At 34.7% G+C, this 17757-nt stretch overlaps 2 protein-coding genes across 2 annotated transcripts; one reads left to right on the top strand and one right to left on the bottom strand.

The window, feature by feature from the left end:
• The first annotated feature begins 734 nt into the window (after positions 1-734).
• LOC104104827 (transcription factor bHLH30-like) lies at positions 735-3491 on the top strand. Its single transcript, XM_009613012.4, has 2 exons — positions 735-1448; positions 2661-3491. The coding sequence occupies exons 1-2, from the start codon at positions 1179-1181 to the stop codon at positions 3153-3155; spliced, it is 765 nt and encodes a 254-aa protein (XP_009611307.1). The 5' UTR covers positions 735-1178; the 3' UTR covers positions 3156-3491.
• Positions 3492-10324: 6833 nt separating this feature from the next.
• On the bottom strand, positions 10325-14144 carry LOC104104826 (ABC transporter G family member 10-like). Its single transcript, XM_009613011.4, has 2 exons — positions 14137-14144; positions 10325-12187 (listed from the first exon to the last, which is right to left on the bottom strand). The coding sequence occupies exons 1-2, from the start codon at positions 14142-14144 to the stop codon at positions 10330-10332; spliced, it is 1866 nt and encodes a 621-aa protein (XP_009611306.2). The 3' UTR covers positions 10325-10329.
• Between the last annotated feature and the right edge of the window lie 3613 nt (positions 14145-17757).

The raw sequence follows: 17757 nt of genomic DNA, 5'->3' as shown, positions 1-17757 counted from the left end.
TAAAGTAGTTTTTCGCAAAAACTGGAAAAAAAATATTTTCTTTTTTTTCAGTCTTTAGTAAAAATGTTTTTTTTTCGGTTTTTACAAAAAAAAAGATTATTTTTCGGGTATGGATAATGAGTCTTTTAAATTAATTAGGAGATATTTAGAATTGACCAATATGACGATGACACGTGTCCCTCCGTTTAAATAAGGGGTATATTTGAACCTAAAGTATGACTGCATAAGTATAGATAATCCAATAATATAAGAAAGGGTATTATTAGACCATTTTCGAAAGTGTAAGATTATATTTGGCCCTTTGCCGATTTATAAAAGAACAAAAGATTTGAACTGAAACTACTCTGACGGTTCACTCAATCCCTAGCACATTCTTTTCACATATAGCACTTTTCCCCCTTTTCTTCTTTTCCTCTCAGTATATCCAAAAAGAAAATTAGCCTTGGTGTAATTTTGCCACATGACTAGAAGGTTATGAGTTGGAACCATGCAAATAGGCTTTTGTAAAAATATAGGATAAGATTACGTACAATAGATCTGGTCCTTTTTCGGATCTCGCACATAGCGGATGCGGATATCAATATTTGCCGCAAGATTTATATTAATATTAAAATGAATGTCACAGACAACTACTGTTCTAAGATTTTAATTTGGAACATTAAATTTTTTTATATGATTCGGTAGTCATTGCTGTCCCTTTAGCTGTTTTTATATTATTGTGAATTAGACTTTTGTACAGTCTTAGGCAAAATATTTAGGGTTTAAATAGAGTAATTGCCAAAACCAACTAGTATGCCGTGACTGTCTTATCAACTAAAGTGTCACTCAGTTTTTCTGTCTACCTCTTCTCTTTGAGGGACCCCTTCAAAATCTCTCTGTTTATCTTGCAAGTGGAAGTTGGCTTATCACAAATTCTCCAATAATGTTTGAATTCAAGAAAATTTTCAATGTTACATATATTCTTGGTCAGAAACTTTGTCAATAACCAAAAAAGTTAGTTTTTTTTGTGATGGAAATTCCAGTTTGTAGTGGAACTGAAATAATAAGCAAACCTAGTCCAAGAATTTCTATTTGGTCATCACCAACTAACCGTCCACCTGGTTTTCTTCTTTAACAACAAGCTGTAGACTGTAGTTGGTGTTTTTACACACTTAGTGTGTGTTTTGGAGAAAAAAAAGATGGAGTTTTTCAATTCTTTTAATGGGTTTTATGAGGACTATGGTTTTCAGGGGATAATGGCAAATGGGTCAACTCCATCATCATCATTGATTTTAGATAATGAAAGAGGAGAGCTAGTTAAGGCAATGGTGAGACAAGAGCAAAAAGGGGTTAATCCTGAAAAGGCTTTGATTGCATTGAAGAATCATAGTGAAGCTGAAAGGCGGCGGAGAGAGAGAATTAATGGTCATTTGGGCACTCTCAGAAACCTTATTCCTGGCACTAATAAGGTAATTTCCCTTTATTTGGTTTGTTTTATTTTTTCAAACTTTGTCTACTGTGTTATGTTCTTATTTTAGAACTAGTGAAGATATTTAGACAAACTGAAATTAGGCAGGAAGCAACGCCAACTTTGTCCTTAGGTTGTATCTAGCGGCGGAGCTAGAATTTTCACTAAGGGACCAAAATATAAAGAAGTAGACTCAGGAAGAAACCAAATGGTGTCAATACGTAATATATATACATAAAAAGAATTTACCTAGCAATGTAATTTTTCGATAAAGAGAATCAGAGGCAAAGCCGCTTATGGATTTGAGATTCTAGTCTTTTTAAGTTATTGGGTTCTAAACATGTTAGCTCTGCAAGGAAAGAATACACGTGGCTCCACGACTGGTTGTATCATAAATAGAAGAGGAGTGTATTGTGTTGTTTATATATGGTACTGCTTTACATGTTAACTGGTTTGTTTAAATGATTGGATTGTTAATATTGCTTAGCTGCTCTGGCTGAACTTATTTAAGCAATTAATTGAAACATTTAAAAAATGGTATGTCACCTGAATTAGCAGTTAACTTTTCCTTGCGACGAAATGTGAACTATATTTGCTGCTGCCTGTGATATAAAAGTAGAAGGCTAAGGACGGTAAAGATCTGAATTTATAAGGCTATTCTGGAGCTTTACTACAATTTCTCGACATCCTAAGTTCTGTAACTTGTAGCCATAGCCTACAGGAATTTAGGGCTTCTCCATTCTTGGAAAGAATGGCTGCCACTAACTTGTTGATAGTCAATATTAGGTAAATTGTTTTAGAAATCTTTTTTGATTTTGCATGAAACACATGTCTAATTATGCCAGATTACTAGACACAGCTGTATGTTAGAAGAACAGGACTAGTTTCATACTACACTTGATCGTAGCCAAAAGGCCAAGAAAGGTATAAGAACAAGACTAGTTTCATGCATCTTATGTCTGTCATAACTACTTGAAATGTTAAGTTGGGAGGAGATTCTGTTTCTTGGTATTTAAACTCATTATTATATGCATTACTTGTATGTTTAAGAGGGGCAAAGGTGCTTGGTTTACCTCCTAAGTCCTAACATATCTAAGATACTTAACCTAGCGACAATGATGAAGTTGCTGCAATTCTAGTGCCATAACTATTGTAGATTCCCTTTGAAGAGTCTTTGAGTTTAATTCAAGCTGAATTTCATTTCATATTATAGATGGATAAGGCCGCTTTACTTGCCAAAGTCATCAGTCACATAAAGGATTTGAGAGTGAATGCAGCAGAAGCTACCAAAGGTGTTCTAGTTCCAACAGACATCGATGAAGTATGTGTCGAACAACAAGCAGAGGGATCTGGTGGAGCCACTTATTCTGTCAAAGCATCTGTGTGCTGTGAATATAAGCATGAGCTTATTTCTGATCTGCGACAAGCTCTGGATACTCTTCCCCTAAAAACTTTGAGGGCAGAGATCGCTACGTTAGGAAACAGAATGGTTAGCGTTTTCGTGATCACTGAGGGCAATGAAGGGAATATTGAGGATAACGAAAGGTGCCAGCTTCTTGTAACTTCTGTTCGTCAGGCTTTGAGGTCAGTGCTTGATAAATTTTATGCCTCTGAGGAGTTCTCTTCGAGAAGTACACTGTCAAGCAAGAGACGAAGAGTTTCACTCCTCGATTCTTCGAGCTCATCTTCTTTAGGCGATTTCTGGTGAAAAAGGCATCCTATTTACTGCTTCTTTTTTTATTATCAAGTATCATGTTATAATTAATGTCGCGATCACAGGTTAATTAATAGCATATGTTTTAGCATGCATATCCTCTGATTAAATGGATGTGCATGCTCCTACATATGTCTGCCTTTGTAAATGGTAAATGTGTTGCACTAAGTTGCAACCAGAAAATATATAAGAAAATAATTCTGATGTAATCGGTGATTATAGTTCCTTCTCTTTTCTGATGTCGATGGCCAGAAAATTTATAAACAATATTGTAGATTTCTTTAAAAATACAAGTTGCCATGGGTATTGTCATGGTGTATTTTTTATTTATTTGCTCTAAAATATTCAACCTTGTATATATTCCTACTACATTGTCAGAGTCAAAAGAAAGGCTGGTGCCGGATTGATACTCCAACCCAAGTGCTATAATTGTTGGCTTGTGGCATGCCTTGTGTGTAGGGGTGTTCAAAATCGAACCGAAACCGAAAACCGAATCGAAATCGAAGCTTAATGGCTTATTGGTATCGGGTTAACGGTTTAACGGACGGGGAACGAATTAAAATTTTTTTATTAACGGTTTATCGGTTTGGGAGCGGATTATTCAATTTTCTTAACGGATAATCCGTTAACCCGTTAAGAATATATATATATATATATATATATATATATATATATATATATATATATATATATATATATATATATATATATATCAAAAACCCTTCCACTTCTTCTAGTACTCCATCTCTAAGTTCTAACGCCTAATTCCTAAATAATCAGAACCCTTACGTACTATGCATCAGAAGATCCCAGGCTTGGCTTAGCTTAGCTTACTCTCCCACCCTACAACAAGATTGTTTAAGCTGCTGTCTATGGTTCACCTCTGCTTTTGTTTTTTTAAAACTAATGCATGTTGTCTATGTTTAATAGAAGAACAATAGTGTTGTGCCACAACATTTTTCACTCTACAACGCATGACACACTACATCATTCTTATGTAGGCGTTAACAGACATGTATGTCTGGACTCAATGTGTAATTTTCTATTCTGAATTTGTATGCTAGGCGGTCAACAAACAATTAATGAACGCAATATATATTGAATTAGGCCGATAAACCGCCCGATAAGAGCTAAACCGTTACCAATCCGCACGATATCTTATCGGGTGGCTAGCGGATTAATACATTTAAAAGCCGATAACCGTTAAGCCAAACCGTTAAGAGTAATTAACCGTCCAATCCGCCCGATAAGCAGCCCTACTTGTGTGTTCAGCAAATTTTTTTTTTTCCTTCTTTCCAGTATAACCATCTGGTATATGAAGTTTACTGTTCAGACTAATTCACATTCGCGTCAAACCTATCGCAAAAGGTCAGGTGAATTCACTGCTGCACAATCATCGGCCGGGCTAGGGAGAAGGGGTGGGAGGTGAAGTATAACAACAACAATAAACCATTATAATCTCACATGTTAGGTCTGGGGAGAGTAGTATGTATCTAGTAGACCTTACCCCTACTTTGGAGGAGGCGAATGTGAACTAAGGGTGTTTAACGGGCGGGGTGGGACGGGCTGTACACAAAAAATCAGCCCGTTCGTTTAACGTTCCGGGCTGTTAGCGGGCTGTACTTTTTCGTATTTTTTTTCCGTCCGGGTTCGGGCTGGACCGGGCCGTGCAATTTTTTTAATTTTTTTTTAAGTAAATTTTATTTTTTTTATTCAATGTTATTGATACAAGTGTTTGCAAACTTAAGGCTTAGAATTAAATTTTGAAGTTTAAAGTTTTAAATTTGAATTTTATAATTTTAAAATTAAAATTTGAAAGTAAGTGGCTACAAAAAATTATTTAATAAGACCAATAGGCAATATGTAAGGATCAAGCTCCGAAAACTTTCATTTGATATTTTTATTGAATAATATATAATACTTCAAATTAAGTTGCAAGTTCTTTTTTGATTTTGTTATTTTTAAACTTGCAAATTAAAAGTTTACAACAATTATAAAAATAAGAAATAGTACATCACATGCTTTGCATCATTTTTGTAAGTTCATCCAAGTCAACATGAGGTTCTTGGTTTCCGGCATTGGTTGAATCAGAACCATAAATCATTATATCTCCAATTTCTTGGTCCTCCGCTTCATCTACCTCGTCACGCCCGTGATTTCGTCGTTCTGATCTTATCCAATCTCTGAAGCACACTAGAATTTCCAAAGCGTTGCTGCCCAATGAATGACGGGTATCTTCTAGTTGCTGCCTTGCTTGGCTAAATACGCTCTCTGATGCGACTGTTGAAATCGGCACATTTAGCACGTCTCGGGCCATGGCCGAAAGATTTGAGTTGCTCCTCCACCAACCCAGTGGTAGAAATTCTATTGTGCGAGGCTCTGCTGACTTTTGCAAGTAGAATTGAAGTTCATCAATATTCCTGCTACTGGGTTTGTTGATGCTCCCCTAGTGTAGACCAAATCAAATAATCTTCAACACCATCATTATCATCCAAAGCACTGGTCCCAGATGTTGAAACTAAACTTGAAGGAATATTTGCATCTACAGCAGAAGAAGCATCAACAATGTTAACATAATAATTATATAATGTTTCTAAATGTTTGTGTAGATTAGAAATATAAGTGTCAATATCAGGAGTTTCAGTTGGTCCAATATCCATATAAGAATATAAAGCACTGATTAATTGGCGACAAGTGGCCATTTTGATAGAAAGGTTTAAAATAGCACCAATTAGGTAAATAGGGGAAATTGGGTAGAAATATTTTTTAAACTTATCTAGCATAGATTCAACAACAGAAGTATATCCTTCTTTCTTCTTCAAATTATGTAGTAAAAGAGAAATTTCAACAATATGAACTAAACTATTTGCAATAGTGGGATAATAAGCTCCAGAAAACTCAAGTGTAGCCACATAAAATTTTTGTAAAAACTTTACAACATCTTCAATGACATCCCAAGTTCTAGATGTTAACAAACGGCTAGGATCAGTACAATGAGAATTAACAACTTCAATTATAGGCATTCTATATTTATAACAACATTTTAAGAATAAATAAGTATAATTCCACCTAGTAACTATTTCTTCAGGCATGAGTCTTGGTTTTAGTCCATAGTGTATACATTTTTCTTTAAATGCATTTAATCTAGCACTTCTATTATTTTCTTGAATTACACCAACAACTCTTCTAACTAAAGTGATATCATCTCTAAATAATTCAAGGCCACTCTTCACGATCAAATTATAAATATGACATGCATAAATAACATGAAATATTTCAGGAAGTGGTGGGTGTAGATACAATTTTAATATTGTAATAGCAACATTGTTGTTAGAAGCATTATCAAATGACACACACAAAACTTTTTCTGCAAGATTATAAAATATAGCAATTTCATGGATAGTATTACTTATAAATGCACCAGTATGACTTTGATCTTCATCATATTTAAAAGTAATAATACGTTTTTGCATACAAAAATTATCATCTATCCAATGGCATGTAACAGTCAAATAATCATTACCATTACTAGAAAAAAAAAAAGAAAAAAAAAAGAAATTGTAACGGATATCGGGTTGAACCGGGTTGTAGCCCGTTAAAAATCCGTTAACGGGCTTAGCGGGTTCCGGTGCACCGGTATCAAAAAATTATTCGTTTGAAATCCGCTCCCGCCCAACCCGTCCCCATGCTACAGTACCAGGCTGAACCGGGTTGTAAACGGGTCAGCCCGGCCCGATTAACAGGTATAATGTGAACTGTGAAGTAAGATTCGAAATTTCTTTCTTAGTTCATTTTAAGTAAAGTAACTGTAAGATTATGCTGCCAGGTTGTTGAATAACAAGAATCAATGGTGAATCTCCAACTCTTCATCCTGCTGTCCCTTTAGCTTCCGGCTAATAACTCCATATACTACTCTTTGCTATATGGTGCCAAGTCATATTAGCAGGCAGATTCAATCGAGTTAAAGTTCTTTGCTCTAATAATTATAGATTGGCAGGTTAAATTTATCCACAATAATAGGTGATTCTATTAGTGTAAAAGTTTTTTTTACACACCAGTATATATAACTTAAACCCAAATTTCCAAAACATTATGGTCCGATGCTAAAACTAAACAGAGAAACATGATACCAACTTTTGTTGTTTAAATTAAAAGCATGCAAAAACTATTCACTGAGGATTTTGATTGTGAAGCGGCTTAATTTTTTTGCCTAAATTGCAAATGACGCAAGTTCATAGATCGCTTTTAAGTTGCATTTGTCCAATGCTTATTAGTCAACGTTATGCGATTTATAGGTAGTAACTTGTAAAGTCGTATAAGTCAGCAAGTAGATGCCTCTCAATGTGAATGCGATGTTTAAGTAGCAATCAATGTATGCGATTTATAAAACCTATGTGCGACTTATCAAATGCAGACTTATAATTACCAAGTTTGTCATGCCCCGAACCTGGGAGCGAGACCGGCACCCGGTGTCTCACCTAACCTAGCGTACTAAATTGCGACTAAGGGACTCTGAACATATAATGTCATAATTTGGCCATGGGGCCACATTGCAAGAAATTTGCGAAGCAAAATATAAAACTGAATGGAAACTAGCACTGACTAAATATCAATATAAAGCTGGGCCAACAAGGCCGTCGTAACTACTACAACTGACAAACCACCAAAATATACATACCATGCCTACAAGCCCAAGATACTGCACTAACTGACAGGATATGTCTACAAGCATCTACTGATGGATATATTATGAACGGAACAGGGCTCTGACCTACCCATAACATATATACATACATACAAAAGATGTACACGAAACCCTAGACCCGATAACTCCGAAAGACGTGGAGCTTACTGATCAGGCTGAACTGGCGAATCGATTTATAAGTTGCAATTAGCAAATGCGACTTACAATCGAAATGCGGTTTACAAGTTGCATTTTATAAGTCGCATTATGTAAATATGATTTACAAGTCAGCGATTTGTTAGCTTGTATTGTCAACGACTTCCTTTTATTGTTTCAGTCTATCTTAAGTCGCATCCTATTAATACGTTTTACATAATTCTTGTATTTCCTTAAAAACAATACAGCACTGGAATTAAATTAGCCAAAAGTGCACACTTTGGAAAATTGGCCAGGCATTTCTGTAATTTCATAGAGGTTGTGCTTTTCCTATCCTTTCTCTTTTTGAATTGTACCCAACTCATAAATAAAATCTGCAAAAGTAGGAAGTTCTTTAACTGGTACATGATGCAGATTTCAGCCTTTTGACGTTCAACCAAGTATCTCAATATAGGGACCAAAGCCCAATAATGCCACAATCTTACCTTCTGAAATTTTTTAATTAAGGACCAAGCTCTTTTCTGCTACGAACATGTTGTAATTTTTTTCTTTTTAATTGTATATAACAAGCACACATAGAACTTGGATTGAAACTTACATATATTCTTATAATATAATGTGAAAACAATCAACTTTCGTTACTATATTAAGTAGCACTGCAGTTGCATCCTAACTGCAGTGCTAGTTATCCTTACCAGTCCAGATAGATGCTTATCAAGGCAAAAAACATACCCGTGTTTACACCAAACGAGGCTGTTTATCCTTAAGATTACAGATTAAAGTGAGAGTCACATCACTTAACTATATTTTATAAATCTTTATATAACGGGCAAATGTCTTGTATTTATTGATTTGATGTGAATATTGAATGTAGTTAAATTGTTTCTCTTAACGAGCCTATTCTACACTAGCACACAGGGGCGGATGCAGAGGGTTAGCAGCGGGTTCAATTGAACCCATAACTTTTGACGCGGAGTAAATTTTTATGTGTAAAAATTCCTTAAAATTATAAAAATAATAAATATGAACCCATAACTTTAAAAATATAATGAGTTCAATGCTAAAAATTTTATAGTTGAACCCATATAATTTAAATTCTGGATTCGCCTCTGCTAGCACATGCTCGGAAACTAGAGAGTTTGTGGTTCAGTAATACTTCCTTATTAATAGGACCTAACTTACATACATTAATAGTGTAATATAGCAAATTGTACACTGTTAGTATAGTTTAACCAGATGTATATTACTTACCTCTTTTTTGTGTTATCGACTTACCTTTGTTTTACCAAATTACTCATAATTGACTTTTTCTTATAGTGTATTTTTTTCTTCATGGATATTGTTAATCATTGATGTAAGTTATCTAGGAGAAAAAGCATAAAAGAGCAACTCGGTGCATAAAGAATCCGGGAAGGGTTGTACCTTGAGAGGGGGTGTGATGTAGACAGCCTACTCAAATGCAAGTATCAGTGACTGATTTCATAACTTGAACTCGCAACTTATAGGTCACACAGAGACAACTTTACCATTATCCGTTGCTCTAAAGCTCCCTTCCAGGTAGAAAAAGAATGAATAAATAAATTGTCTTAAGGTTGGCTTCTTGGTTCTCTTTTTACCCAATGCAAACTCAAATTGAGATTTGTGAATCCAAAGGGTTGTTGACAAGAGCAAGTTGGGTGTAAATTTTTTTCCTAAAGTATGAGAAGATCATCCACTATAATTTAGTAAAATTGTTCTTTTTTCCTCTTCTTACCAAGAATTATTGGACCAAGTACATTGCTTCTTAGAGTGTCACCCAATAATGTTAGAGATGTCAACAGGTTAGGCTGAAACTAATTAGCTTTTGAAGACTTTGTCAAGTCTTTCGCTGCAATAAAGTACCGAAAAGTGAAGTGTTCCTCTCCCATAACAAATACATTGAAAAAAAGTTAATCTTCTCTATAAAACAATACAAAATAGCATCTGCTGCCAATGGAGTATAATTAAATTACTTTTTATGGCTACTATTACTATACAAGTTGAGTCATCTATTGTATCTTTACCTAGTTCATTGTCATAGCAAAGACATTGTCATTTTTCTTTCCATTTAATAACACAAATGATGAGTTTTTGTGCTCTCTTTTTGCGGCTGATAAGCAAGTTGGAGTTGAAAATTAACAACTCTTCTTGAATTTGAAGTGGGATGGTTTCATTTGGAATTAGCATTTTGGACTGTTTTGCATGAGAAAGAAGACTGAAATATGTTGCAAGAATATGGAAAAGTCTAAAAAAAACAAACTAATGTACTGAGATATTCATATATGAAAGGAAATTTTGTTAGTCATTCTTTCAACATTTGTTTCTAATAGATCTATACCAGAGAATCAGAAAACACAAAAACCTGTAACCAAAGATGAAACTTAACATAATACCTATGTTAATCCACTTCTGTGACTCCTCTAAACCACGTCGCGCCAATAACTGTTCACCATACATTAGGCAAACTCCATCAACTTTCTGTATACACTTCAGTTTCCCATTCTCTCCTCCATACTCATTGATCAAGAAACACTCAAATGGATACTTAAACAGACTCAGATAGTGCACAAATAGCCAGAAAATGGGTATTGATTCCTTCGATATAAAGTACCCCGAGAACAGGAAAAATGCACCTATTAGGCAACCGATAAATGACATTCCAAGGAGGAAATTTGGCACTAGCGCTGAACATGCTGCCACAAATGAATTCCCCATTGCGAAAATCATCCATGACACGAGAGTATAGTAGGCGAATGCACTGAATTCGTACCTTAATCCGACTAGCCAGTAAACTGGTATAGCATAGAGAAGAGCCACTATTAGAAGGAAAGGGAGGAAAACTATAGTGTTTGCTATATTGTAGGTGTAAATTCTGTAGGCTCCTCTAGATGTTTCCCTCATTAGAATTCTCCTCTCTTCTAAGAAAATTGGTAGAGCTTCTGTATTGGATGATAACAAGAATGTGAGACTAAAAGCAAAGAATCCAACTTGAGATTGCAGCTCCAAATTCTTTGTGTTGCTATAAGCATTAAAAAATATTGATCCCAAAATTAGCCCCACAAGTAATGCTTGGATTACCTTAGCCAAGAAAAGTTGTTTGGTTCTGAAAATATTCCTACAGAATCTCTGACTCAGAATTAGTACTTCCTTCAGTGGAGAATTAGAGTAAAGAACTTGCTTTTCTTCAGCATTTTTGTTAGGCATATTATCACTTTCTGTTTCTGTTTCACATTTTTCAATGTCACTTTCTCCATAATGCAGGCTTTCTGCTAAGCTTTCTGTAATATCAATTGCAAATTCAAGAACATTGACATGGTGAGGAATGAAATGGTCAGTGGATTTGAGCTTCTCTTCCAATAAATGCAAAGATCCATTGTGAAGGACAAATCCATTTGATAGCAACACAGCTTTATCAAACAGTTCAAGAATTCGAAAACCAGGCTGATGGATAGTTAATATAATTGTCTTACCTTGATTCTTGGCCATGGTTTTTAGCAAATACATTAAATGAAAAGCTGAAGCAGAATCAAGACCTGAAGTTGGTTCGTCGAGTAGAATAACAGCAGGATCATGGACTAATTCAACTCCAATTGCCACTCTACGCTTCTCACCACCCGAAATTGTCCTGCTTGATTCACTCCCAACTTTCATACTACCAACATGGTCTAAACCAAGCTCATTCAACAGCTTTGTTACTCTATCTTTGGCCTTATCGTCCCCCTCACAAAGCCTGAATCGTGCACTATACATCAAAGTTTCTTCAACTGTGAGAAGAGGGAAAAGAGATTCATCTTGTGTAACATAGCCAGATATTCTCCTGAAATTTGCAGGCTTCATAGGCTGGTCATTGACAAGAACATGACCTGAAAATCTTGAGGGACCGACATTTCCTGCTAGAATATCCAACAATGTTGTTTTTCCTGCTCCACTTGGACCAGCAACTGCTGTAATTTCCCCTGGTTTGGCTTCACAACTCACATTCCTTAGAATGTAATTACTAGTCTTGTTGTTGGTAGCCAACTTTTTGACTAACCATTTTAACTCATTATATTTTGGAGGTAGTTTGTAGGAAAGATTTCTGGCCTCAATTTTGTATCTATCAGAATTTGATGTCTTCACAGGTAAAGGCCATGGGGGGGGGGGGGGGAGGGGGGAGGTAGAAAAATAGCTTTGGAAAGTGAAAGTAAAGAAGGTAGATGAACTAACTCAACAAAAATGGGCTCTTTTATATAGTACTTGTTTGCCAGTAAACTAATGTCGAAGTATTTGCATGCATGTACTGAGTATGAGACTTAAGACCTATTCTTGGATTATGGGATTAGTATAATATAAGCTGGATATTATATACAGTTTTATATCACAAGAGGGCACATGAATTGTGTTGGGCATGGAAATGCAAGTCATGAAGTTGGCTAAGTAGTCATGGAGTTTGGTTAATTATTTTGTCGGGTTCACTATTATTGTGAGTACTTAAGAATTTGGCAATTTCAGGACTGACAAAAATGGATAGAAGTTATACTTAAATGAATAGTCCTTAAATAGAGGAGTTGGTGTTACCAATGATATAGGATAAGGTAAGAGTACTATCATTAAAATCCTCATTTATTTGATATGCTAAAGTCAGCACTGACACTTAAAATGAAAATTTCTACTTTGCGGTTACGTACTATTTTACCAAGCAAACATGTATTATGTAGCTACATTGACACAATAGTGTGACTAGTTCTTTTTTAGATTTGGTTTTTTGTGTACATTGTAACTGTTGGATGAGTTGGATTATGATGCACATATCATGTGATTGTGAATCTTTTTTACCTGTTGAACTGTTAGGAAGTATCTAAATTCCAAATAAAATGTGATGAATTAGTTATATTTTTTTAAAAGAAGTGTGAGAGATCATGTGTAAACTTTTTTGGATTAGAATAAAGTACAACAAAAGTTGTATAGAGAAAATCAAAAGGCGGTCTTATACGATTGAGTATTTAAAGTTTGAAAGATTTTATAAGCTCTATTTCGATCGGTTTGTACAAAAATGAAGGATAAACATAAGTTTGAAAAGGCGAAAAGAAAATTACATTTATTTGAAACAGAAGTATAACATAAAAATTTTGCTTTTTTCTCTTCCTCAAATTAGATAAATAGAAAGCATAACTCCTGCTAATTATTTGAGCAATTTTTGTTGAAATCAGCCTTTGTTTTGTCGAAATTCTCGAAAATCAGTCTATATCATAAACAAGTATTATCATGGAAGTGGTGCACTCTAATAATAGACTGTTTGGCCAAGCTTCTTTTAAATATTATTTTTTTGGCCAAAAGCACTTTTGGCCAAAAATTAAGGTGTTTGGCCAAGCTTTTGGAAGGAAAAAAGTGCTTTTGAGGAAAAGCAGAAGCAATTTTTGAGAAACAGAAAAAAGTAGCTGCTCTTCAAAAGTATTTTTTTGAGAAGCACTTTTGAGAAAAATACACTTAGAAGCAGTTTTTAAAAGTTTGACCAAACACTAATTACTGCTCAAAAGTACTTTTCAAATTAATTAGTCAAACATAAACTGCTTCTCCCCAAAAACACTTTTTTAAAAAGTACTTTTGAGAAAAATATGTCTCAAAATAAGCTGATTTTAGAAGCTTGGCCAAACAGGCTATAAATCGGGACAAACTTCAGGCCTTGATTCTGCTTCAGGTGGAACAGTATTCAAAATGGCGACCTACTTCAGGCTAATTGATTTTGCTTTAGCTTTCCATTTAATGTATTTGCCTGAAGTTGGTTCGCCACAGATAGGTGGAACACTATTCAAAATGACGAACTACTTTTAGTGGCGTCTAAAGAAGTTGACATAGAAAGACTTCACTGAAAACCTTATTTTTTTGTAGTTATACTATCAAAGTTGTCGAAAACAACACATATCCAACAATCAATTATATTAAGTTTTTAAATATTAAGATCCTCAAGTTGCTTAAGGCGTTGAGGGTCATGAGGATTGAACGTTACACCTAAATGAATAAATTTTAAATTAAGCAAGTTGATCATAATCATATGTAACATGAGATGCAATATTTTTCTCATTTCTTGTATGTTGATTAGCTTATTGTTTTCTAATTAAACATCTATAGTTACAATACCAGTCCATTTTTTTTTTTTTGACTTCTCGAACGCCCAAATTACATTCATATTTCCAACTTGCATGCAAATGACTGCTTAATTGTGAATATTACACTATTTAAACTAGTTCATCCCATAGTTTAACACTATATAAAAATAGGGTTTTCAAACTCCTTTGACATAGGATGTTACAACTTAACGGCCAACCTTTTCCTTGCTATAGACATCACATCTAGTTGACAATATGCTGATTATTAAAAATATACTAGATAAGTGTAATTAAACTAGTTTAATGTTGTGTACATGAACTAATTCTTATATTCTCCTAAGATACAACAGTCAATTAATTCGGAGCTGCAGCTGTTCTTAGCTTGTTATCCATCTTTGTGACAGATATTTTGAGTTTAATATCCCTGGAAAATGATTTCATAACTTCTTCATGTATCATTGCGGCGGCCAGCGTCCGTTTGCTTGACTATGAACAGAGAAGAATTAGTTTATATTAGGGGCAGAGCTAAGTACGTGGGATACAGGTTCGGTCGAACTTAATAGATTTGGTTTAAACTTTGTATTTGTTTTAAGAAATTCATTAAATATTGTGAGCACCTAATTTTTGATCATTCTTGAGTTTTTCCCTACTCATCTCACCAATACTTCACTTCTCACTCCATCTTTTCTGCTCCCATCTTCCCAGGCGTGTCCCCACTCCACTTTCCTTTGTCCCCCATGCTTGTCCTTCATACTTGTCACACATGCTTTGTCCCCCATGCTTGTCCCCCACACACAATCCCCCACATATCTCCATTTTCTTTCTTCACGTGAGGGGGCAAAAAAGATCACCCATAAAAATACCATCTTCTTCCCTCTATTAGAGGAGAAAAAAAGGCGGTCACAAAGGCGATCACAAAAACGGGGAAAAACCTTGAACCTCCATTTTTGGACAGGCGAACACTCCATCCATTTTCCTCCAGATATCAGCCTTCAAATACCATAACGAACAACTGAAATATCTCTGATAAACACCATTAAAACATCTCCAAAATCTCCATTAAAAATACCTCATCAACCATCAAAGCTTCATGGATTTTCCCTCCATCTTTAGCTCCAAAAGCAGCTGAAAAACAGCCCTTTTTCCAGCAAATAATCAGCTGCGAAAATAGCCAAAAAAGATAAAAACCAGTCCGAATCCCAGCCCCAAAACATCCGTAAAAATCCACGAAACATCCATGAAAATCAAGCCAAAACATGGCTGAAATTGCTGCCAAAACGCAGCAACAATTACCCATTTAAAACACGCGAGTTTCAGTCGAGGGAGGCAAGTTCGTCGTTCCGTTTCGTTTGATGCTCTAGTCCACTGTCAAGTTTGGTTAGTTTTCTTCCTTGTAACCCAACACTCGAGGCTCTTTATTAATACAGTGAAAAGCTCTGCTCAACAGAGGTCACTTTCTTCTTTGATTCACTTTTGGTTTAATATCATGTTCTTGTTTAATCTTTTAGTGCTTTATTTTGTTTAAATGTCTTTGATAGCTTACTAAATTTCTTTGTTGCCTACGTTTGTTTAAGAACATCACTGAAATTTGTATGAGTTAAGATTTATATTCATGTGTTTACTTGATGGGTGGAAGTTACTGATTTGCATATTTCATCGCACTATTAAATTTCTTTTGTAGGTAAAATAACCACTGGAAAAAAAAAAATGAATGAATAAAGGGCTTTCTAATAAGCTCTAATCAAATAGGTTGTGGTTGTTTTGTTTGTTTTCTTCTTTTTCTTTTTCTTATTCTGTAAGCATATAGTTTTGGTTTAATTTATATACATGTAAAATGGGGAACATTCGAAGGAGACAGTAGTTGAGTTGGTATTGTGCCTTGTGATTTATGGTGTATCAAGATGGGCCATAGGTTTGCTTGGTGGAAATTAAAAGGTTGCTTAGTTAATATTTGTTTTAGTTCATATAGTATGCCATAAATGGGATTTGATTAGCTAGTTGGATTTTTAGAGATGTTTGATTATGTTTGGAGTAGTTTGGGGCTGATAGGATTTAAGAAGATTTAGCCTTTTTGTCTCCATTTATTTCATAATTATAATAGTCAAATCTTACCTCTTCCACAATGATCCCCATAAACCCTGGGCCTTAATCTCAAACTAGTTTAGGAAAATAACTCATAAATATCTCTAGTATGCTTTAGGCGTACAGTAATAAATCAATTATCGTGATTATGTATACATTCACGTGACATAATTACGATTTCCAAAGTTAAAGGCAAGGTATGCGTTCACGCAACTTTGACAGAACAATTTTAATAATAATAAAAGTGTTATCAATTGTGTACGCACATGCGTGGCATGATTTTTAATGCGCCAAACAAAACGGGTACACGTACGCGTGACTCGTTTCAAGATAATTCCTTAATTACGAATAATCAAGCAATAAAAGAGGATAAAGAAAAATATGGAAACCAATAAATCACACTTTGTCCAAAATTAATTCAAGCCAAGTTGTAGTCAATAAAGCGACCGTGCTAGAACCACGGGATTCGGGGAATGCCTTACACCTTCTCCCCAGTCAACAGAATTCCTTATCTGGACTTTGTTTTCGCAGACCAATAATAATAGAGTCAAACCTTCCTTTGACTAGGGATTCAAATAAAAGGTGACTTGGAACACCCAAAACTCAATTCCAAGTGACGACTCTATAAATAAAATAATCCCTAATCAAATTTGTCACTTTATTTGGAAAAACTCTTTAACCCACCATCCATAACAATACCATTATCGTTTTCGGGGGCATAAAAGGGGTGTGACAAATATATATAAATTATTAATATAGAATCGAATAACTTAAACAGACGATAATTATAAACCCATAAACTTCAATTCCTAACTCCGCCTCTGATTTGTTAGGCAAATTTATTGTAAGCTGAAGTAATAATCTTTCTAATTTATAGAAATACATTGATATATATGGATATAATATTAATATGGCATAGAATGATGGTACGTACTCTACACGATGATTGTGGATGGGTTAGATGAAGTCCAACATTCACCCCTTTAGTAAACGGGTTGAAGTTTGAGAAATACTTCATTTTACATTAAATTAAATAATTTATTTTTAAAATAATAATAATAATAAAAAAATACATAACACGAGTTTTCATTAAACTAAATACTTACAGCAAATTAGCCCCCCCCCCCCCCCCCCAGTTTATCAAGACTCTTCTTTATTGAAGTATTTCCAGCAATCGTACAATCTAATTAGCTGAGTCTAACTTCTTTTTTATTTGTTTTTTGCTTTCATCTAACATTTACCAAGTCTATGAGGAAGATACAACTACCTAGTTTAGTTGGTGAAAGAATATTCTCTTTCTGGATATCTTATACCATTCCTACTTCTACTTTCTTTATTTCTACGACAAACAAAAAGGAATGGATACACGAGTTACGAAGTAATAGTTTCATAAATTAGAAGGAACGAATAGAGGAAAAGGCAAATCTTAGGTCTAGGATATTTTAGATCATTGTGTAAGCAATAACTTATTACAAGTACTACATGTTAATAATAAGTAAAGCTAATTACTTAAAAAAATAAGAGATACATCTTGTTACATCGATTAAATTACGTTGATACGGTAGATATT

The sequence above is a fragment of the Nicotiana tomentosiformis genome, chromosome 7, assembly GCF_000390325.3.
Source record: "Nicotiana tomentosiformis chromosome 7, ASM39032v3, whole genome shotgun sequence".
Taxonomy (NCBI): Eukaryota; Viridiplantae; Streptophyta; class Magnoliopsida; order Solanales; family Solanaceae; genus Nicotiana; species Nicotiana tomentosiformis.
The sequence above is the reverse complement of the archived record's forward strand: the minus strand, read 5'-3'. Positions and strand labels throughout refer to the sequence as shown.